Source organism: Diabrotica virgifera, chromosome 4, assembly GCF_917563875.1.
Source record: "Diabrotica virgifera virgifera chromosome 4, PGI_DIABVI_V3a".
Classification (NCBI taxonomy): Eukaryota; Metazoa; Arthropoda; class Insecta; order Coleoptera; family Chrysomelidae; genus Diabrotica; species Diabrotica virgifera.
Window position 1 is genome coordinate 108383265 of NC_065446.1, and position 24271 is coordinate 108407535.

The 24271-nt window shown below is 34.3% G+C and overlaps 1 protein-coding gene across 3 annotated transcripts in view; it reads left to right on the forward strand.

The window, feature by feature from the left end:
* Window positions 1-24271, forward strand: part of LOC126883101 (medium-chain acyl-CoA ligase ACSF2, mitochondrial-like) — a 91652-nt gene that overhangs the window by 6696 nt on the left and 60685 nt on the right. For all 3 annotated transcript variants that reach the window (XM_050648345.1, XM_050648346.1, XM_050648343.1), the window contains exons 2-3: window positions 17283-17611; window positions 23410-23630. In XM_050648345.1, the coding sequence (XP_050504302.1) occupies window positions 17318-17611; window positions 23410-23630 (515 nt within the window). In that variant the 5' untranslated portion in view covers window positions 17283-17317. The remainder of the gene's footprint in view (window positions 1-17282; window positions 17612-23409; window positions 23631-24271) is intronic.

Sequence of the window (24271 nt, forward strand, 5' to 3'; positions counted from 1 at the left end):
TTTGTTTTTTGCTTTTTGATCCATATGGGCATATGCTTCATCAATAGTGCTTTTCAAAAATATATATGGTTATTGCAACATTCCTGCGGAAACTACCCCTATCCTTGAAAATATATTGCAGAAACTACCCCTATCCCTTGGCGAGCATGTTTTTACGATTTTCTCATTACCTATGCATTCTTTTTAAACAAAACTTATACAAGGTTAAAGACCACTACTTACTCTAAAAATTAGGTCCTATTCATTTTTTTCGTATAAGCAACCGTTGCGGCACAGTGTCGCCGTAAACCTCATATGAAGGGTGTCGGGAGAAAATCATGGATATCACCAATTGGGTGATATTTAGGTAAATACGTCATTCTCCAGATTTTATCGAATACTATCACATCATTCCTTCAAATAGGTAGAAAACGTCGAATGTTCAGAGATTTTAAGCCTTTTAAATTGACCATGTCGGGAGAAAACGATATTTGTCTACGCGTAATTGGGTGAAAACAATGATTGTCACCCAAGCAAATTGCTTGCCACGTCGGCACGCTGCGTGGTAAAATGTATATTTTTCCGTTGATTTGTAATACACACGTGTTTAGATAGGTTAGTCGTTAGTTTGTTTGCAAATTATAACAAAAGAGCAGCAGATTGTTTCATAACTACAAAAACTGTACAGTATTGTTTAGTGTGAGTTTAATATAATATTATCTCATAATGGCTAATAGTGAAAAGAGTGACGGAAAAAAGAAAAAAATGGGAAGGATGTACGAGGTTATGAAGAAAATAATTAAAAAATACGATTTTTTAACTAAAATGTTTTATTTTGTTTTAGATGAAAAGCAAAGAACAAAAAAGCAAAAACAAAGCAGGAATAATCCTGTGACTAAACGCCTGTACTTGGTGACATCCATTGTTTTCTTCTTTAAAAAGTGGACATTACGCGACTAATTTTTTATTTTCTTAAAAACAATTTAACTCTTATGCTTTGTTTACATTAGTTTATATTATCAATACATTTTTCTATCATTACTTTTATCTTTAATACCTTCCAACACATTTTTTTTGTCGTAAATAGTCTTAAAACTTTAAAATTCGTTTTTCTCAAAATCATTTCTTGGTGAAATCAGTGATTTTCTCCCGACACCCTTCATATATGCTTTGGCGGGCTCCAGTTTTTGTTTTTTTTTTCGTCATCTGTTCGTTTTATGGATAAAGTACTTATGTAAAATAAAACAACACAGTATAACCTACAAATTATGACTCATGCACATTTTACAATCTTTGCGCCCCAAAGCCACAGTGGTGGCCCAAAATCAATTTTTGGTTATTTTCACCTCCTACACGCATTTTATTGCATTAATGCTACCTTAATAGCACAATATTCACCCTTAAGTGGTCGCTGAGCAGTGGCGGATCCAGGGAGGGGTGATGGGGGCGATTGTCCCCCCTCTTAAACCAAGTGATCTTATATTTAACGATTATAAAAATATTCATTTATTTTTATAGAAATACTTATATTATTATTTTTATAAGAATGGCGTACTTTTTTGCTTTAGCAACAGTGGCGGACCCAGCATCGTTAGGAGGGGGGTGCCAATTGGCTAAATTTCTATAAGAATAAATGAATACTTTTATAATTTTTCACTCTAATGGCATATAAAACAACATAATGCTATTCTACACCCCACCAGAATGAAAACAATGGGAACCTTCTCTGGTTACACCTCCGAGGCTTCTACAATTTGCAAGCCATACGGATGCTGAGACTAAGGAAGATGAGGGAATTCCACAATTTACAATTCACGTCCCATCTGCTCAGCACGGTAAAGTTCCAACGAGAATGGTTCCCTTCATACTCCACACAGAGTAAATGTAAATCAAAAATAAATAACCATTTTCAATTTCGTTGCAAAACGAAAACACAGCCGAACCATATTCTAGTCCAATCAGAGAGTGCTGCAAGCACCCCTACCGGTTTCGAAACTTATTAGTCTCTCATCAGGAGGCACATATGCTGCTCTCCCCGATCCAACCAAAACAAACCCCAGCGTGCAGTCCCGGATTGCAACGAACGAAATGGCATAGATGCCCTAGCGGCAACTACTCTCGTTGGAACTTTACCGTGCTGAGCAGATGGGACGTGAATTGTAAATTGTGGAATTCCCTCATCTTCCTTAGTCTCAGCATCCGTATGGCTTGCAAATTGTAGAAGCCTCGGAGGTGTAACCAGAGAAGGTTCCCATTGTTTTCATTCTGGTGGGGTGTAGAATAGCATTATGTTGTTTTATATGCCATTAGAGTGAAAACTTAGTCTTTTTGCTAGCAGTTGCCGCTAGGGCATCTATGCCATTTCGTTCGTTGCAATCCGGGACTGCACGCTGGGGTTTGTTTTGGTTGGATCGGGGAGAGCAGCATATGTGCCTCCTGATGAGAGACTAATAAGTTTCGAAACCGGTAGGGGTGCTTGCAGCACTCTCTGATTGGACTAGAATATGGTTCGGCTGTGTTTTCGTTTTGCAACGAAATTGAAAATGGTTATTTATTTTTTTTTACTTTTATAATCTTTAAATATAATATCACTTGGTTAAGAGGGGGGGCAATCGCCCCCATCACCTCTCCCTGAATCAGCGACCACTTAAGGGTGAATATTGTGCTATTAAAGTAGCATTAATGCAATAAAATGCGTGTAGGAGGCGAAAATATGCAAAAATTTGTTGGGCCACCACTGTGGCTTTGGGGCGCAAAGAACGTAAAATGTGCATAGGTCATAATTTGTAGGTTACACTGTGTTGTTTTATTTTACATAAGTACTTTATCAATAAAACGAACAGATGAACAAAAACTGGAGCCAGCCAAAGCATATATGAGGTTTACGGCGCCACGGTGCCGTAACGGTTGCTTATACGAAAAAAATGAATAGGACTTAATTTTTAGAGTAAGTAGTGGTCTTTAACCTTGTATAAGTTTTGTTTAAAAATAGTGCATAGGTAATGAGAGAACCTTAAAAATTTGCTCGCCAAGGGATAGGGATGGTTTCTGCAGTATATTTTCAAGGATAGGGCTGGTTTCCGCAGGGATGTTGCAATAACCATATATATTTTTAAAAAGCACTATTGATGAAGCATATGGCCATATGGATCAAAAAACAAAAAAAAATCAACCCCCCATTTTATTAATTTTTTTTGGCTACAGGGTTTGCACTAGGAAATCGCTTTTGGTGTCCATGCATGGGTAATAATAACGTGCACAAAATTATGTATGAAGTATATTAATAAAGTGCATTGTGTGTGAAGGATTCCAAGAAAATCACTTTATTTAATAATTTTTCTTTTTTTGGGGTGGTTCCGGCGAAAAAATGGGGATGTATTATACAAATTTGTAAATAGCACCAGTACGTGGGTAATCGCTGAAAGTCTTTTTACTCTAGCATAAATGGTTCAGATAGTATAAAAAGGGGTTTTTTAAAATGTAACACCCTGTAATTAAAAATAGGGCAATTACCCTTAAGTTAAACCTATACCAAAAAATCAGTCACTTATTTGTGAATAATTGCCGCAGGATTTCTTCTTAATTGCCGTTACAGTTAGGGAAAAATATATATTTTTTAAAAACATCTTTTTTAAAAACTTGTCAATTTTGGGGCGCCACCCCCGCTAAACGGTGGATGATAGTCATATGCTGTCGGGAAATAAATCGTAGAAAATATAGTGCTCTTCATATTTCTATAAAAAAATTTTTTTGTAAAAGGTACAGGAAGGGCTAGGTTCCGCAAAAACCACAAATTACCCCCTTTAAAGGGGTGAAAAGGGGGGTTCCGGGGCGAAATTTTTTCAGAAAAAGTTAGTCTTATAATAAGCACCCCTTGATATAACAGAAAAAAAATAAAACCGGACTTGTGTCCATTTTGCAAGGTTCAACCTCTATTTCCTACACTATACTGTCATTAAGGCATCCTTCTAATATGTCTATCTGCTCTTTCATTACTTTATTTCCATTACTTCATGGACGGTTTATCGATCGTTTAATGTTAACTTCATCGACTTTCAGTTTAGATCTTACTAATTCTTGACGGATTACAATTGTTTTAGTTTTCTGAATGTTTCTGAATTTTAGTCATGTATTAAATTTTGAGTCGGTCACGACGTCTCAGTTGCAGAGGCGCAGTCGATCAACAAGTTTAGTGGATTTGCGATCGACGGTTCGAGCCTCAGCCAGGTCATTAAATTAATAAAAGACCAACGTCGGTAGTATACAATTCAACAGAATCTACGACTTGGTCTGGAATAAACTGGAGTCTGATCGGTCTATGGAGTAGCGGCACGGCAAGAGTTAAGGGCTTGCGGCTTGGTGATACTCTTCCATAGATCCGTAACGAAGGGCGTTGAAGATTAATAACGGTGTATATATACGAGTATATATTAAATTTTTAAACTAGTTTAATTTCATGATTCCCTATTCCATCCATTTAATTTCATCCCAGGGAAAAAGATCCATCGGAAGGAAACGTAACTCTTGGCTGAAGAACCTTAGAGACTGATTTGGATGTAGCAATAACGAGAAGAAGATTTCCTGTTATGTATCCCCTTCCTTTATTGACGATATATATAATCCACGATTAGATTAAATAGCATCAAATGGCTTAGTGAATCCTCCTGTGTTATTCCATTGCCTGGAAATATAAGCTCCGTAAGTTTTCCACCTTTACTGACTTCCATCTTATTGTTTTGATAGACGTTTTCAATTATTGTTTTTATAATATCCAGCAGTATCTCTTTAGTATAAACGAAATCTATTACATCTTATAGACTAACTTAGTTAAATGCCTTCCTCAAGTCGATCAAACATAGGAATGCGAGTCCATTGTATTCTAATACCGCTCCATTTTAAACCATTTAACGAAGAATCTTCTTCTTCTAGTGCCGACTCCAATAATGAAGGTTGGCTATAACCATTGCAAATTCGTCTCTATCTTCTGCTTTTCTGCAAATCGTGTGTGTATGTTTAACTCGATCCAGTTGCGAATGTTTTTCAGCCAGGATATTTACCGTCTACCAGGACCCCTTTTTCCTTCGATTTTACCCTTCATAATCAGCTGCAATAACTCGCACTTATCATTTTTAAGCATGTGCCCCAAATATACTGTTTTTTTCTTTTTCATGGTGGTCAAATGTTCTCTGTCTCTTCCTATTCTATGCAACACCATTTCGTTCGTAATATGATCAGTCCTGACCAGTCCAAAAAATTCTCCTGAAAAGCCACATCGCAAAAGCTTCAAGCTTTCTCATTATGTCAACATTAATAGTCCAAGCTTCGACACTATAAAGACGAATAAAGTGGATATAACATTTTACCATCCGATATCGGATTTGCAGATCGAGTCTTTGGTTACTCAGAAATTTCCTCATCATCAAAAAGGCTACTCTTGATTGCTCTATTCTTGATCTAATTTCTGATTTCGAATTTAGATCTTCCGTAATCCAGACCCATAAAAGCATTTCCTTTTGTCCACTTGTTCGATATCTTCTTTTTTTATCTGGATCCTTATGATGACTTTACCCCTTTTGCTGATCACCAGGGTTTTTGATTTCTTTTTGTTTTTTTTCTTAAACCAAACTGTTCCCCATCTCCAGTATCACAAATTGTGTTTAGAAGCGTCTTCAGTTCTTTCTTACTTTCAGCGATAATGACTGTATCGTCAGCATAATGAATGTTATTTATATTTTGACCATTTATCTTGATTCCATCTGTGTTGTTTTCAATTACTTGTGTAAATAATTCTTCTCAGTAAATGTTAAATAGTAATGGTGAAAGTACACAGCCCTGTCTCACTCATCTATTGCGCATCCGTGCTATTTTCATCTAATATTGCAACAGCCTGTTGGTTCCAATAAAGGTGTTTCACTATGTCAATATTATTTGTGTCGAGTCCTCTTCGCTTTAGACATTACTTGAGTATGTTTTATTTAACTTTATCGAAAGCTTTCTCATAGTCTATAAATGCGACGAAAAGATCTTTTTGTTGGTGTTGACACTTTTGGTCAAGAGTTGTGAAACTATACAGAGCTTCTATTGTTCCGAAGCCATAACGATAGCCAAAATGTCTATTATTCATATTCGCTTCACACTTTCTCAATATTCTTGCATGTACAACTTTTAAAAATGTTTTCAATAATTGTGACATCAAGCTGATCAATCTATAGTCACTACAGTATTTGGGGTTCTTTGTCTTTGGCAGTGGAACAAAGGTCGATAGTAGCCAATCTCTAGGTGTCTCACCAGATTTGTATATTTTATTAAAGAGTATAGTTATTGCACTTAAATGTTCCCCATCTATAAGTTTAATCAGCTCAATGTGAACTTCATCTGGCCCATGGGCCAGGGCCAGATCAAAGAACGAATAATAATCCCCATTTGTCCTTAACACGTTGACGGACAGTGCGCCAAATGTATAAGCAAGTGTTGTGACACTATATAGGGTGAGGCAAATAATATTGCAATGAAATAATATTTTATGGTACTTTTTTATTTCTTAAGCATTCCCTATTCCTAAATGCATTAATTTCTGCTTAATTGTTAATTGAATCAACAATCTTAACTACGTAGGTATTTTAATAGATCAACCATTATGGCTAATTTTAAGGATCAGTCTAGAATAATATGTATTTATTTCCGAAAAATTATTTGTGATTGAATATATTCACGGCCAACCTAATAAAATTTCATGTATTTTTTGTTGCAATTAATATTTGGCTTAAATCACCAATAACTCACAAACTGAAGAAGTTAGGTATAGGGGATGCTTAAGAAATAAAAAGTACCATAAAATATCATTTCCTTATAATTCTAAAATATCATTAAGAAAAAGTTCCATTTAAGAAAACTCAGAAAATACTCATTACGAGTTTCGACCAACCATGTATACTAAAATTTAAAAAATCAGCTTTACTAACAATTATTATTAACTTAACAATAGTAGACTATATTAAAAACCATTTGAACATAAATAGAGTTTTCGATGTCAAACTAATACAATTCTACAGGTTGTGAATATTGCTACGAAATTAAGAAAAAGAAACGCAATTATCTTTTAAACTACCCTTGTATAATATTACAAAACCTCGTATTTTAAGAAAGAAGACATCGGGGAGAAATCAAAAATTAAAAAATATACAGGGTGTCCCATTAAAAAAACGAAGATATAGGCAACTTCCGGTATAATCGGAAGTAGCAAATAGATGAAAATATTTTCATTGAATAGATCACTCTTCAAACCCTCTTTATTCCAATTTTCATGTTTTTGTTGCCTTTAGTTCTCGAGATATTTCTAATAGAACTTTTATCTGCCTCGCCCATAATATGTATTTTGCAAAGTAGAATAGGGAAATTGCTCTATTTCTTTTAGCGCTTAAAATTTATGAAAACAATGACTTTTATCATTTTTGTAAACATGTGGGTGATGACCATGGACATCGTGACACATTTAGTATGATCTGTAGATGTAATGACACCGAGTTTTGGTCACAACTCGTTATTGTAAAAATGTCTTCTAATAGACGTCGTGTAACATTACACCAATTGAAATTAGACGTCTATGGACGTTATGTCCGCCAACGTGTAGGCTGATTTTATAGAACACAATAGTTCTATAGCTGTTACACTTAGTTGACCCTGTTTCTTAAAAATTGGTGTGATTTGTCCGTTTTTCCTTTCTACATGCATGTTTTCTTCCTTCCAAACTTTAACCATTAATTTGTACATCCGTTTCAGCAGCTCCTCTCCTCCGTTTATGATAACTTCGTTGTTAATTTTTACTGGCTACGGTATTTTGTTAGTTTTATTTACTTTAGGGTATCTATCTATAAATTCTGGATAGACAAGTGCGTATTTCTTTGCCTCTCTAAGTATTCCCTGTTATTCGTTCCTCTTCTGCATATATTATATGTCTCTTGCTCTTGTCTGATTTTGTAGAGATCCGTAATAGCTATTTGTATAACAAGGGAGGAAAGTGCTACTTTTCCTGCCGAGAATGAAGTTTACTGTCCGGCAGTAATCATTCAAGGGAGGAAAAGGCACTTTACCCCCATGTTATAAATATAGTTTTTCCACCTTCCTCAAATTAGTAACAAGTCATTTTTCATTTTTACTTAATTTATTTATGTAACTAACCAACAAAATTTATTAAAACTAAAACTAACAAGTAGGTACAATATAACTACCAACTGTCAAATATAAGTCAAATTATTAATGTAAACATTGTTAAATCAAAATAACAATTTACTGTTTTTTACCATTCTGCAAAATACAGGGTGTTTTATAAATAAACGTTAAAATGTATAGATACTTACGTAATAGAAAATAGATATTGTACAGGGCGTCAGTAAGTTATATTTCATGAATGAAATACCATGACGTCACTTTTACTTTTCCTCCCTAGGGAGGAAAAATATTTTCCTTCCTAGGGAAGAAAAGTACAACTTTGCTCCCTACAATCAGGTCCGGAAAAGTATACTTTCGGTAGAGGTAGGTGGAAAAATGTTTTCCCCAATCTGTTGTGTTTATATTTATAGTTGTTATATTTTTGTTTTATATATTCAAACAGCCTTTTGTTTTCCTTATTATTTATTTCTTACTGTTGCATTTGTTCTAAGATCGATGCATTTTGTTTTGTCTATGGAGTTTCTTTTGACTATAGAGTTGGTTTTCTGTTCGGTACCTATTGTTCTAGTTGTTCCTACCTTCCATTTACCATCCATTTATTTCTCGCGAGATTTTTTTTGTGGCATTCTTCATCAAACCGCCCTTCTATTATTTGTTCTTTATTTTCTATTATGATGATGAGTCTCTTCTTTTCCTTCTTTTCTTTTTTCTTTTCCTCTTTTTCATTTCTTCTTCTTTACATTTTCTTACTTTCCTTTTTCTTTTATTTCCCATCTTCTTTCACATTTATTTTCTATTCCTTTAGTTGTGTGTTTTTCTTGTCTTACCTCATGTTTCTGTCATTTCAGGTCCTACAGCTCTTATATCACAAATTTTTATCTTAATTTATTTAGACTCTCATTTTCTTATTGATAATAGCCCTTAAATCTTGATCTGGTTTACTTGTCTCTCTTTGGAATATTCTCTCTCTTACCACACAATCACTTTGTTTTGTTGCCTGTTATGTCACCTTCGCTTCATTCATCTCATTTAATAACTACTATAGTCAATTCCTTTGGTCTGCTACACATTTTACTATATTTTCTTATTATTTTTTTTATGTTACCTTTTTCTCTTTCAAAATAATTTATTAGACTATACTAAACAATAGGGTACTGCAAACCTAAATCTATTAGCTTAAATTCAGTCTGTTACCTTTTTCATTTTTCCACCTACATATCAGGCAACCCACAATACTTAGCTATTCTAATTTAATTCCATATTAGTTCTTTTACATCATTCTTAATTCTGGTTAACATCTCTGTAATTTAAGATTATAAACTTGCACTAAAATTACATCAAACTTGGTTGAGTTTGTTCACTCCCCTACCATATACCACATCAAACTCATAGTTCGCTATCTCAGATACTCAGTCATTCTAGATTCTCCATTACAAATTGACACTAACAGATAATTTATCCTATATTAGTTAGATATCATTCCATTATTCACCCACACATTAACCACTACTGATGGAAGCCTTCATGGTATTTTTCCTTGAATGATTTTATTCCATCCTAAACAACATAAAGTGTAATTAGATTTTTCTGTCACATATTTTATTTTCCTTTTCGTTGCTAATTCATTACTATTTTATTAATTCCATTGTTTACAATTATTTCTTTAATATTGTCATCTACTCTTGATCTGTATTCTTTTAGTTATTTTAACTTTAATTTTTCCACAATTTCCTTTACAATTTTAACAGACAGAATCATCATTACAACAGTATACAGCCAAATTTAAACATTCCTCATCATGTTAGGCAACCAACAGTACATATATCTATAACATTTAAAATTAAAATCTGCTTTATTTACCATCCAATCTCTCCACTTCAGGTCATTTATTGTTTACATATAGTATATATCTCATTCTATTATACTAAATTAAACTTTCACCTTTAAATTTTACAATCGATGACGTCACGCTTCTAACCGTGAAATATACCAATCTTATTTCCAACAAACCAAAAGTTTTTTCTGGATTAGAGAGTTGCTATTTTAGACTTTACAATAGATTCTCAACATATTTTTTAAACAGTTTTAATTATATTTTCAATCAGTTATTACCTACCTTTACATTTTAATTAAAATCCAAAAATTAAAACTACACTTTTTGAAGTTCGTAACCAAAAATTGACTTTACCTTGTCTTGTCATGTCACTCTTTGTCATTCCTTTTCCTTTTATATCAGTTGGTCTGTGCTAATTGAAATGGCAAGTACCTAGTTTTTTCGAGCAGAGAAGCATGTTGCTCTTTAGGCACATACATAATTTAATCTTGTAACATCGACTTGTCACAATATTTTATCAAAATTTATAATGTAAGCCATATATTATGAAGTTACCACCTTCATTGGTGTGCTAGTTACAACTACTTTGCGGAATGTAAGTATTCTCCACATATTTTTCTCATTAACAGTCACAATTTTAACCTTTTTGCCTTAATCTAACGTGGAAATACTTCATTCCAGGCACTGAAGATGTTCTGTTCAGAACGAAAACGTTTTGCAATCCATGTGGATGACTTTTAGATAGTTTTTAAATAAACGATTTTATACCAAAATACAATTTGAAGTTTTTACTTCTTTATAGGTTTTTTTAAACTATGGTATACAGCCAACTATTGGGATTTTCCCATTGATTTTTTTTTAAATTACTTTACTTTTTTACTTAGTCCTAAGTCTTTCTACCTTTAGTTGTAAGGCTAGTGAAGTTGAGTTTGGCATTGTAGTCTCCATACTTTCCGATCTTGCGTTAGGTTTCTTGCACTTTCCGATGTCAATCCCTTCTTCTCGACTTCTTTCCTGATTTCATCTGCCCACATAACTCTTGGTCTTCCTCTTTTGTTTTTCCCCTGCACTCTCGTTTCGAACACTCGTTTTGTAAGCCTCTCGTTCGACATTCTACACACGTGCCCGAACCATCTAAGTTGTCCCTCCACTATTTTTTCATTAACTGGTTCCCGTTTTAGGTTTTGTCTAATTGTTTCGTTTCGTATTTTGTCTGTCCTCTTTCTGTTTGCTATTTTCCTCAGGAACCTCATTTCCATAGCATTGACTCTGGATTTTTGTCTCCCCGTCAATGTCCATGTCTCGCTGCTATACATGATTGTTGGTCTAACTACTGATTTAACGACTACCCTTTTTACTTTCTCCGGTATCTCTTTTTTCCCCAAAAATGTTGTTTTCATAGCGTTAAATAAGCTTCCTGTTCCTCCCATTCTCTCGTTTATTTCCATGTCTTGTTTACCATTTGCTTCGATTATTACTCCTAGGCATTTAAAATATTCCACTTGTTCTAGTTGTATCCCGTCTAATTCTATTGCATGTGTCTTCCTCGCATTTGAAATTATCATTGTTTTTGTTTTCTCTGTATTAATTTTCATATTTATGTTTGATAGTAGTTCTTCTTCTAGGATTTCAAGATTGTTCTGTAGGTCTTCTCTGTTTTCTGCTATCAATACCATGTCGTCTGCGAATAGTAGCTCCGATAGTTGAGTCCGTTTCATTTGCCAGTATCCTAATGTTAGTTTTCTCATTCATCTCTTGGCTTTCTTTATCGCTTCATCCAGTACCACTGAAAATAGCAGTAGACTCAGCACGCATCCCTGTTTGACGCCTTGACTTGTAGTAAATTCTCTGGATTCCTCGTTATTGGTTCTTATTGTATTTGTATTATTTTTGTACATATCCTTTATTACTTCTATTATGTGTCTGTCGACTCCCCTTTCTTTTAGTGTCTTCCATACGTCCTTTCTTCGGATTCTGTCAAACGCCTTTTCCAGGTCAATGAAGCACATATGTATCTCTCTATTCTTCTTGATTACCTTCTCATTTACTTGTCTTAATGTGAATATTAGGTCTTGCGTGCTTCTGTCCTTCCTGAATCCACACTGTGTGTCTTCCATAGTTGTTTCTATTTGGGTTTTTATTCTTGTCTCTATTATTCTTGCGAATACCTTCCCAGGGATACTTGATATGGTGATACCTCGGTAATTATTACAGTTTCTCTTGTCTCCCTTTTTGTGTATTGGTAGTATAATATCTTTCTTCCAGTCCTTTGGTAATTCTGCTCTATTTATGATATCATTCATTAGTTCTTTCATGCTATCCATTCCCTCTGTCCCCATGAATTTTATCATTTCCGGGGTGATATGATCCTTGCCTGGTGCTTTGCCCAATTTTACTCTTTCTATTGCTTTCTCTAATTCCTCTCTTGTTATGGATTCCACTTGTTGTTCTTCATTCCTTTCTTGTATCTCCCCTATGTTGTCCGCGTCTGCATGAGTTAGCTCTTTGAAATGTTCTCTCCATCTTTCCATTATTTGTTTTTCTTCTGTTAGTACGTTTCCATTCTTGTCTTTTATATTCGGCATCGTGTGCTCTTTCTTTTGTCTGAGTTGTTTTAATGCGCCGTAGAAGAGTTTTTGGTTTTCCCTATAGTTTTTTGTCATTTTTTGTCCAAATCTCTCCCATGACCTTTCCTTTCCTGCTTTCACCGCTATTTTAACCTCTTTCCTTTTTTCTTTATATGCCTCGTAATCTTCCGGGTGTTTTGCACTTAGGTATCTCTTCCATTTTTCTTTTTTGTTCTTTATTTTCTCTCGTATTTCTTCCGTCCACCATTCCGTTCTCCTCATGTTAGTATTTGCTATTTTTGCTTTCCCACAAGTTTCCTCAGCTGCTTTGATTATGCTGGTTTTTAGATATTCCCCTTTTTCTTCTATATTTGTGTTTTTTGCCCTACCTTTCAGAGTATTATCTAATTTTTCTTGGAATTTCTTCTTATATCTTTCCTCTTTTAATTTGTAACTTCTTATTTTTTCGTTTACTACCTTTCTTCTCTTTTCTTCTTTTTCTTCTGTTGTTCTAATTCTCAATATTACTAGATGGTGGTCACTGCCAATCTCTGAGCCTCTTTTCACTTTCGTATCCTGTACTCTTTTCCATTTGTTGCTGCTTACCAAAAAGTAATCTATGATTGATTTTTCGTTTTTGCTGTCTTGTACTCTCGTGTATTTGTGTACTTCTTTATGTTTAAACTTTTTATTTGTTATAACTAGTTTGTTCTCCATACATATTTCTATTATTCTTTCACCATTTCTGTTTAGTATTTCTTCTCCTTCTTTTCCCATGCACTCCTCTATTCCGCTGTTGTTGTTTCCGACTCTACCGTTTAGATCTCCCATTACAATTATGTTTTCTTCCCCATTATCAATTTGCATTTGGAGCTCCTCGAAAAATTTTTCTTTCTCTTCCTTTCTTGCATCTTCATTTACTCCGTAGGCTGTTATTATTGTCCATATTTCTTCGTCCATCAGTTTCATTTTCACCGATAATATTCTCTGGTTAACATATGTTTCTTCTATAACGTGTTGTAGTCTATTCGGTGCAATTATTATCCCGACTCCTTCTTTTGCTCTCTCTTTTGTATCCGCTCCTACCCAAAGTAACCAATATCCTTTGTGTATTTTCTTAAGACCTTTTCCTTTCATCTTCCTTTCCTTTATTCTCAGTATTTCTATTTTTTGTTTTATCATTTCTTCTACCTCTTTTCCGTTGATGCTTCTCACATTCCATGTTCCTATTTTTATCTCTCCTTTCTTCTGCAATCTAGCTTTCCCCTTCTTTTTTATTTTCATCCTTGTTTACTTGTGCATCATCTTTTTCCCTATCGCTTTTCCCATTCATTGTCTTGGTCGTGATTGTTGTGTGTCCGGTCTCATTATTTTCTATTACTTTTTTGGAGTCCTTTCCCCGATGTTTCTGTGAATTTGTATAATTTTCTCATTATTATGGTCCCATTTCCACTCCTTCCCATTAATCTCCAGTTTCATATATCTTATCTTCGTAGTATTACCTTTGTCTTTTTCTTCTTTTGCCATTTTCCTAATTTTTGCTTGTATTTCCCTTTCCTTTCTTGTTAAATCTGATTCTATATACACCTTTTGTCCCTGTAGATTCTTCAGTTTTCCTTTGTTTTTTAGTACACTTAGCTTATCCGTTAGGTTTTCCATTTCTGCTACAAAAATTTGGTCCCCGATCTTCATCGCTCCTCTAAGTTTGACCTGTAATTTCAGATTTCTTCCTATGAAGTGTTCTACTGACTCTACTGGTTTTATGTCGTTAGGATCCAGTGTTAGGCCCTTTAATACTATATTATTTCTTCGTCTATCTTTTTCCAATTGTTCTATTCTTTTGTTTGCCATTTTCAAACCTTCTTCCAATTTTTTGTTGTTTTCTTTTAGCTCTTTAATATATTCCATCGTTTCCTTTTGGTCTTTCCGTATGGTTCTTATTTCTGCCAGCATTTCATCATTTTTCCACATAACTTCCCGCATCATTTTAATCATCTCTTCATTTGTATCGTTGCTTTTATTCGGTGTTCGTCTCGTCATATTACTTTTTTCAAAATGCAATTCATCCCTTTTATATTTTTTATTCTTCGATTCTTCGTCGCTACTATATTCGTTCCTTCTATTGGTTTCCTTTCGAATTGTTATAGATGAAAATATTGTCATTAAATAGATCGCTCTTCAAAACCACTTCATTCCAATTTTCATGATTCTGTTACCTTTAGTTCTCGAGATATTGTATAAATGAATAAAAAACAATGTAAATTAATAAAAACAATATTCAATACAAGTCCAATCAGATTAAAGAGCCAATAAAAGCCTAGATAAGCAGTTGTGTGCATAGGCGTAACCAGGGGGGTTTGGGGGGTTATAACCCCCCCCCCCATTGGGATCTACTTTGAGCTCTATACGCTTAACACCATACCCCCCAGAGACCTTTCAGTATTCTTAACCCCCCCTTAGGATCATCCTGGTTACGCCGTTGGTTGTGACAAGTCGCTACAAATGATTATCTGTGATTTAACAGTATTGTTACTCTAAACTACACGTAAATTGAAATTAAGTTCAAGACGACCACTTAAAATATACTTCACCATTATAACACCGTATACACAATAGATTTAGATACATGGTCAAGTAATTTCATTCAAATACAATTTATCGCCTCCATTTAATTATCTCTATGATAGTAATAAAGTATGTATTTTATAAAAACTCATAGACAAAAGTATTACATATTTTGAAATTATCATGTGAAGTGAAATTTTTGGTGCTGCAATCTTTACCCCCCCCCGTGTCATATGAGTAGTATTTATTTTCCTAATACGATGTTTTAAAGTGTCATATATGTAAATGCTCGATACGATTTTAATCTGTTATGGACTATATAGTGACCAATATCATTTTTAAATTAAATCTTATCAAGGTAAGTATTCACTGTTCTAGCGACATACGCACGTGCGTTAGTCCACTATGACTGGCACATGGCAAAACATGATCTGAAACATTTTTAATGTACAGCTGGTTCCTAAAAAACTGATACGACTCTTAGTAAGATTTGATCATTTTGAGCAGTTTATTTGATTGGTTTGACGTTATATTGTATTTGTTATGACAGACAAATAATAAAATAAACAAGCAAACAACAAACAACTTATTACATATTCATAAATTGTAATAATTATTAAGGTTTAATTTTTGATATTATTTTGAATTCTTGCAGTTTTCGCATCTTCAAAAGGATTCTCTTCTAATCTCTCCAAAAGCGTACGATCTTCATGAGCGGTATTTTTTTAGATAGGTATTTTTGGTCTTTTAGAACCTTGCTTTCTTTCGACAGTTTCTTGTTCTCTCTATCTTTTATTAATATTAAAAACTGTTGTTCTGCTTACGTTAAAATGGCTCTTTACGGCAGATTGTGATCAACCATCTTCTAATTTCGTTACAATTATTGCTTTAGTTCTTTGCTAGCATGTGGAGCCATTTTTTGAGGTTGAACAGAATAAGTTATCTGACAAATTTTTTTGGCAGTGCCAGTGACAGTATGTAAATAATAAGTATCCTTCAAAATACACTGCCTAATTTTCTACAAAATACGCTTTAAGAGTTTTTTTAGGAACCAGCTGTACATGTCAGCTCGCATTCGCTTACTCACCTCCACATTTTCCATAGGCGTAACGAGGGGGTTTTGGGGGTTATAACCCCCCCCCCTATTTGGATGTACTTTGAGCTCTCTACGTAACACCATTACTATTCCATACCCCCCAGAGACCATCAAGTAGTTCTAACCCACCCCCCCCCCTTAGGATCATCCTGGTTACACCTCTGACAGTTTCAGTATGCTCTTTCAAAGCAATATTACTCTAACACTATGCCGCCACCACCAAAATTAACGCTCTGTATGAGGTTACAACTGGCATACCATATTGAAGTTCACCATATTGAAGCAAGATTGACAAAACTTCGTCTATAAAAGAGTTGTCGAACGGTATGCCAGTTGTAACCTCATACAGAGCGTTAGTTTTAGTGGTGGCGATACAGTGCTAAGCAGCGGTATTGCTTTGAAAGAGCATACCTACCGAAAATGTGGAGGTGATTGGGCGAAAGCGAGCTGACATTTACATTGAAAACATTTGAGAAGATAATGTTTTACGATTTGCCAGCCACATCGAATATGAAAGCTTAGTTCTCATGCATGATAACGTAGGTACTTTATGTCACTAGAATAGTGAGTACTTATCTTGATGAGATTAAATTGAAAAGATTTATTGGCGACCATATAAGCCACCATATATATATATCAGATTTAAATCCGATCCAGATGACTGACTGATAATAACATACACAGCGGAAACAAGAGCAGATATAGCGAAAACACAAATACTGCTGGAAACAGCAGAAATCGAAGTCTTACGAAAAATAACAAACCGTACTCTAAAAGACAGAGTAAGAAGTGAGGAAAAACAGAAAAATAAAATAGAATCAACACATAGAAAGAATGACGGAAAATATAATATGTAGTATGAATAGCAAGAGACAAATCGCCAAATGGAAGAAGATCATTGGGACGACCGAGGAAACCCGTAGTAAAACAGGCATTGAGCTTATTTATAAAGTAGCAAGAAGAAGAAGAAGAATCCGATCCAGCACTCTAAAACATAAATTTCACTTCAATAATATGCAACTTTGTCCATGAGTGTATAAGTATTATTATATTGAAATGGTTATTATTTTAGCTATAACCTTTACACGAAGCACGTCGACAGCCATTATGGAACCTGGCCTTAGCCTTCTACGAAGACACTCCGATATTCCTCTTAGCAACTCAACTCTTATTCAACTAATAGATAATAGTCTTAACAGGTTTAAATATAACACCTATATAATTTCCAAAGAACAAAGACTACATGTGACTTACGAAAAAGCCGTAAATGATGCCGACAATCTAGCTGCAGGATTGATAGAACTTGGCATGGAACCGAAGGACAGAATCGGAATGATCATTCACAATTCTGTTGAAAGTATTGTTGCCAATTTTGCATGTATCAGAGGCGGGTTTGTAGCGGTAAGTAGTCATTTTTTAAATGTTACTGTCTGCAAGGTCTTTTTGTAACCCGTGTTGAGCTGCCCCCCCCCCCCACTTGCAAAAATTAAAAAACAAATAGCTCTGATTTATGAGCTATTTATGAGCTTTCATATTCCGCAAACTAAAAATTTTGAGCTCGTTCCACTGAGCAGGAATTTAATACTTTAGTGGGGGGGCTGAGTTACTTAAAAATAGGAATATTGAATCGGTTTTTGCGGCAGAATTACGAGCTATTTATGAGCTCTTGAAATTATATAGTTTCGATTTTTGAGCTCATCCCCTTCACCCCCAAATAACCCTTTATTGATTTAACTTAAGAGAAAAATGCTGAGAAAACTTAAAATATATCGTATTGCGGATATAATTCCTATAGCTTATATACTCTAAGAATAAACTATTAAATCACGTGCATTTCGATTATTGAGCTACAACCCCTTCGCAAGAAAACCACCCTATCTTCCCGGCTTAAGAGAAAGTTGTACTTAAATGCATTAAATTAATTATTTGGCGACTACATATCACTTAATAATTTATAAGCTTCCAAATTACGCGCATTTAGATCAGTAAATTGCAATTTATTTTGCATAGTGCAGTCACTGAAGGTAAAAATCAACGATTACCCTCAATTTCGGTGAACCTTCATCGATTTTCACGAAAATTGGTCAGTGGTTAGAGGATACCTCAAGAAACAAAGGTGACATGGTACCATCTTGCGCCTTTACCCTGGGGGTGGATACCGCCCCTTCTCGGGGGTGAAAATTATTTTATAAAAAATAACTGCACAAATCTATAAAAGAACAAATTATAAGCAAAATTTATAATATAAAGTTATTAAAATAAGTCAATACTTTTTAAGTTATTAAAGATCAAAAATTTTAATTATTCGTGAAAAAAATGCATGTTTTGAAGCGGTTTTTCGTAAATCACTGAAAAAGTGTAAGTTTTTACAAAAAAGTTAATAGTAGTTTAATTCGTATAGCTTATATTCTAAGAATAAACTCTTAAATCACGCGCCTTTCGATTATTGAGCTACAACCCCTTCGCAAGAAAACCATCCCATATTCCCGGCTTAAGAGAGAGTTGTACTTAAAATAATTTAAATTAATTATTTGGCGACTAGATATCGTTTAATCATTTATGAGCTCGCAAAATATACGCATCTCAATTATTGAATTGCCAGTTTCTTTCTATAGTGCAGTCACTGAAGGTAAAAATCAACTATGACCTTCAATTTCGGTAAATCTCCATTCATTTTCACGAAAATTGGTGAGCGGATTTTGATGCTATCAACTTTTTCTGGAGCTCATTTTTGATAGGTATTTCTCAGTACTTTGACAAGTATTTAGTACCTAAGTGTTATAAAATGCACCTCTTTCCCGTTATTTAAGCTTGAATTCTTAGATTTGAACAGTCGCAGAAAAAAATATACATTTAATTACCAATAACTTACTTTAAATTAACATTAAAGGGTTTTTCAAGTAAGCTATTTATTATATTTCTTATTAGCTTCAATTCTAGTGATAAAAACTTTTTTGTAAAAACTTACAATTTTTGAGTTATTTATGAAAAATCGCTTTAAATCGTGCATTTTCTTTCACAAAAATTAAAATATTTGATCTTTAATAACTCAAAAAGTATTGATTTATTAATAACCATTATATAAAAAAATTTACTTACAATTTGTCCCTCTCTCGATTTGTGGGGTTATTTTTAATAAAGTAATTTTCACCCCCGAGAATGGGTGACATATACCCCAAGCTAAAACCGCAAGTTGTTATTGTCAATTCGTGAAAATGAATGGAGATTTACCGAAATCGAAGGTCATAATTGATTTTTACCTTCAGTGACTGCATTATAGAAAGAAAATGGCAATTCAATAATTGAAATGCGTATATTTTGCGAGCTCATAAATTATTAAACGATATGTAGTCGCCAAATAATTAATTTAAATTATTTTAAGTACAACTCTCTCTTAAGCCGGGAATATGGGATGGTTTTCTTGCGAAGGGGTTGTAGCTCTATAATCGAAAGGCGCTTGATTTAAGAGTTTATTCTTAGAATATAAGCTATACGAATTAAACTACTATTAACTTTTTTGTAAAAACTTACAGTTTTTCAATGATTTACGAAAAACCGCTTCAAAACATACATTTTTTTTCACGAATAATTAAAATCTTTGATCTTTAATAACTTAAAAAGTATTGACTTATTTTAATAACTGTATATAATAAATTTTGCTTTTAATTTGTTCTTTTATTGATTTGTGCAGTTATTTTTTATAAAATAATTTTCACCCCCGAGAAGGGGCGGTATCCACCCTCAGGGTAAAGGCGCAAGGTGGTACTATGTCACCTTTGTTTCTTGACGTATCCTCTAACCCCTGTTAATCGTTAATTAAAGTTAATCGTTGATTTTTACCTTCAGTGACTGCACTATGCAAAATAAATTGCAATTTACTGATCTAAATGCGCGTAATTTGGAAGCTTATAAATTATTAAGTGATATGTAGTCGCCAAATAATTAATTTAATGCATTTAAGTACAACTTTCTCTTAAGCCGGGAAGATAGGGTGGTTTTCTTACGAAGGGGTTGTAGCTCAATAATCGAAATGCACGTGATTTAATAGTTTATTCTTAGAGTATATAAGCTATAGGAATTATATCCGCAATACGATATATTTTAAGTTTTCTCAGCATTTTTCTCTTAAGTTAAATCCATTAAAGGGTTGTTTGGGGGTGAAGGGGATGAGCTCAAAAATCGAAACTATATAATTTCAAGAGCTCATAAATAGTTCGTAATTCTGCCGCAAAAATCGATTCAATATTCCTATTTTTAAGTAGTGGGGGTGGCTGACTCAGGCCCCCCCCCCCACTAAAGTATTAAATTCCTGCTCAGTTGAACGAGCTCAAAATTTTTAGTTTGCGGAATATGAAAGCTCATAAATAGCTCATAAATCAGGGCTATTTATTTTTTTATTTTTGCAAGTGGGGGGGGGGGGGCAGCTCAACACGGGTCTTTTTGTACACGTGAGCAGTTAATTTATCATCATCATCATGCAACCCCTTCCGTCCACTGCTCTTCAATTTTTGCCACTCTCCACGGTTCTGTGTGCCTTGTTGCCATTTCTTAGACATTCGTTTAATGTTCGTCCATCGAGCGTGTTGGTGGTCGTCCTGTACTGCGTTTGTCTTCTCTTGGGCGCCAGTCAATTAGTTTTCTGATCCATCTTGAGTCTTTTGGTCTCGCTACTAGTGCAGTCAATGAGGGTACTTGGCTCCGAATTCCATCCTCCTACATCGATTTACTTGATTGGTATTTTTACCAGTAAGTAGACAATATCATATCTCAAGAAACAAAGTTTACCCTATATACTATTGCGCTTTTATCTTGGGGGGCGGTTCTTACCCCTCCAATGAGGTGGAAAATTTTTTTATCAAAATAACCACGGAAGTGGCTAGAAGACCTAATTCTAAACAAAAACTGTTCTACAATAATTTTTTTTCGGAAACTCAATACTTTTTGAGTTATTCGTGGTTGCAAATTGGCCATTTTCATTAAAAAATGACACGGTTTTTTGCGAATACCTAAAAAAGTATGCATCTCACTAAAAAACCTATATAAACCATTTTTGTAGCTTATAAAAAAACAGAGATTCCTTTCCTCATAAATCTTCTAGTTATAATACAAAAAGAGATATGGTAAGTGAAAAGAGTTGTTTTTTAATGGTTACTCAAATCGGTGTATTCAACTTGAAATAACAGAGAAACGGTCGATTTTAGGTGTATAATGCTACCAATACCTTTTGTAGTGCTTAAAAATACCTTTAAAATATGTAATATTAAATGTCGATTACATTTAAACTAAGCGAGATATCCTGCAAAAAAATTGTAGACTAATGTATTTTAAGAAAAAATGAGAAGTATATTTAACCCCAATATAGAAAACAAAAAGGACTCTACTATATGCAGTCACATTCCGTTTTCATTCGTCCAGGAAAAGGATAGAAAGAAACTTCCTAGTTCTCCAATCTGAGTAAAGATAGAAAAGTAAAAGAAGGTTTTGCTTGTTTTCGATTCAGAGGGATGCACAATCGCTGGACAGCTGTTTCTGCCATTGCAGGTTTCCTCAACAGCGCTAGAGTGCACACCTCTAAATCGAAAAACCGCTAGCCCATCTATTTAAGGGAAATTTCAAACATCTTTGAAATCCCCATTGGGGTGCGATCCAGCGACATCTTTTAAACAAATTGAAAAGTCTCAGTTGCAGAATTCACCATTATAATAAAATTAAAATGGTAAATAGTTATTTAAATCTGAAATTTTTCTTGTTGAAAGTTCTTTCTGGTACACCCTTAATCTGCGACTTTTACAATTTATAAGACAGCAGACGACGAATATAGAAAACAAAAAGGACTCTACTATAATATGCAGTCACATTCCGTTTTCATTCGTCTAGAAAAAGGACAGAAAGATAGTTTTTTAGTTAGGTCCATAGTTTTTAAGGTATTCGCAAAAAACCGTTCGAGAAGGTGTTATGTTTCAATGAAAATGGCCAATTTTTACCACGAAAAACTCAAAAACTATTGAGTTTTCAAAAAAAAAATATAGAACAGTTTTTGCTTAGAATTAGGTTCTCTAGCCACTTCCGTAGTTATTTTGACCAAAAAAATTTTCCACCTCCGAGATGGGGTTGGAACCGCTCCCTCAAGATAAAAGCGCCATAGTATATAGGGAAGACTTTGAATTAGGAGATAAGTAGAGGCTATTCCCAAAATTTCATTAAAATCCATACAGTAGGATAAAATTCGCCGGTAATATCCTGTTCTTGCTCTCATTGACTGCCTTATACGTGACCTGCCCAATTCCATTTCAGCATGGCTATGCGTTCTACGACATCAGTGATACCTGTACATTTCCTCAGATCTTGGTTCCCTATTTTGTATTTTTTTGTCACGCTGAGAATCGATCTTTACATAGTCATTCGTGCCACTCGCATTTTAAAGTGTTGTTGTTTTTGTGAACGTGAGAGTTTCTGCTCCGTATGTCATAATGGCAAGAATGCATTGGTCAAATGTCTTGCGTTTCATAGCTATCGGGATGTTACTCTTAAAGATGTCTCCTATTGAACCATACGTACATTTATGTACAGTCCCATTTTCTTCGCTGCTTTTACTATTTTTTGTACTATCTGCTGTAGCTCTTTTTCCTGTAGGAAATCTGTTGATTTTCTCTTCTCGCATTATTTTTTCTAGGCAACTTGAAGCTCTTATGATGACAACAAATGATGATAAAAAGTCCTTCGTTTGCTAGAAATTTGTCCAATGGTTGATTGTTTATTTTTACCCCGTTTTCTCTAAAGAAAACTTGTATTTTCCTAGTTCTTCAAGCGCCTGTTTTAATTTTTTCCTCTTTATTCGATCCTATGCTTGCTGGAAGTCGATGAATAGCGCTATCATTGGTAAGTCGTATTCACAGCTTTCTGCTTGAAATAATTAGAAAATAAAATTAAAATAATTCTCTGATTAGAAATACTTGATCCGTTGTTCTTCTCCCTCGTCTAAATCTGCACTCATATTCGCCTATTATATCTTCAACTCCTTTTTCATGTTGGTTTCATTGATTTTGATAGGATTTTATTTACGGTAGGCGCCATATCATAGGCTGACTTAAAATCAATGAAGAGGTGGTAGAAATCCATATTAAATTTTCGTAATTTCGTAAAATTCATAAATAATCGTATTATTAATATTTATAGTATTAAAAAAGTATATTGTCTAGGTTAACCTGAATCCCGCACTTCAACCCAGAGAACTGGAACACTGCATGAAAATCACACAAATGAAATGCCTGATAATAGTAGACCGCTATAAGGTTTTTAACATTCTTGGTATACTACAAAAAGTTATTCCTGAGATCGAGGACACAGTTTATAACCCAATTGAAGCCAAAGAGTTCCCCCACTTCAAACGGGTGGTTATGATTGATGATCAACTCCACAAGTAAGTATTCAAAACTGTTACATATTTATATTGTACATAATTGTCCTAAAATTAGCGCGTAATATCGATTTCTTCTTCCCTTGTATAAGCAGTTTTGAAGCAGAAAAATTCGTTAACAGGGTACAGGCAAGCGTCAGTCAACTATCAATATTCGTTAAAAGCACACGCAAAGATCTTTTTTCATACGCCGGCTTCTTCCTTCCTCACGCGCCAATTTGCAAATAAAGCGGGAGAGTGTGGAAAAATGTGTTGTGACGGTTTTATGGTAGTTGTTAACTCAAATGTTCATATATAAAGTTCTATTTCTTGCCCTTTTAACTTCATTACGGTCATAGCAAAATAGAAAGTGTTTTATTTACATAACCAATTTAACAGGCCAGAATTACAGCATCTTTCGGTTCATTAAAAGTTTCTCCACTTAGTAATCGAAGGCTTAGCGGCACATTGAACTTAATGCAAGTGAAAACCGCTGGAAAGAGAAACTGGTAACTACTCCAGACTCTCCATGAAGGGATGTTTAGACACCGGCATCCCTCCACCATCTATGGAAGATTATCACTCCATATCTTGCGCGGTAGGTCGATAATTCTTCTACCATTTTTTAATTTGTTCCTTGATATTTTAACGACTCTTGTGACCGC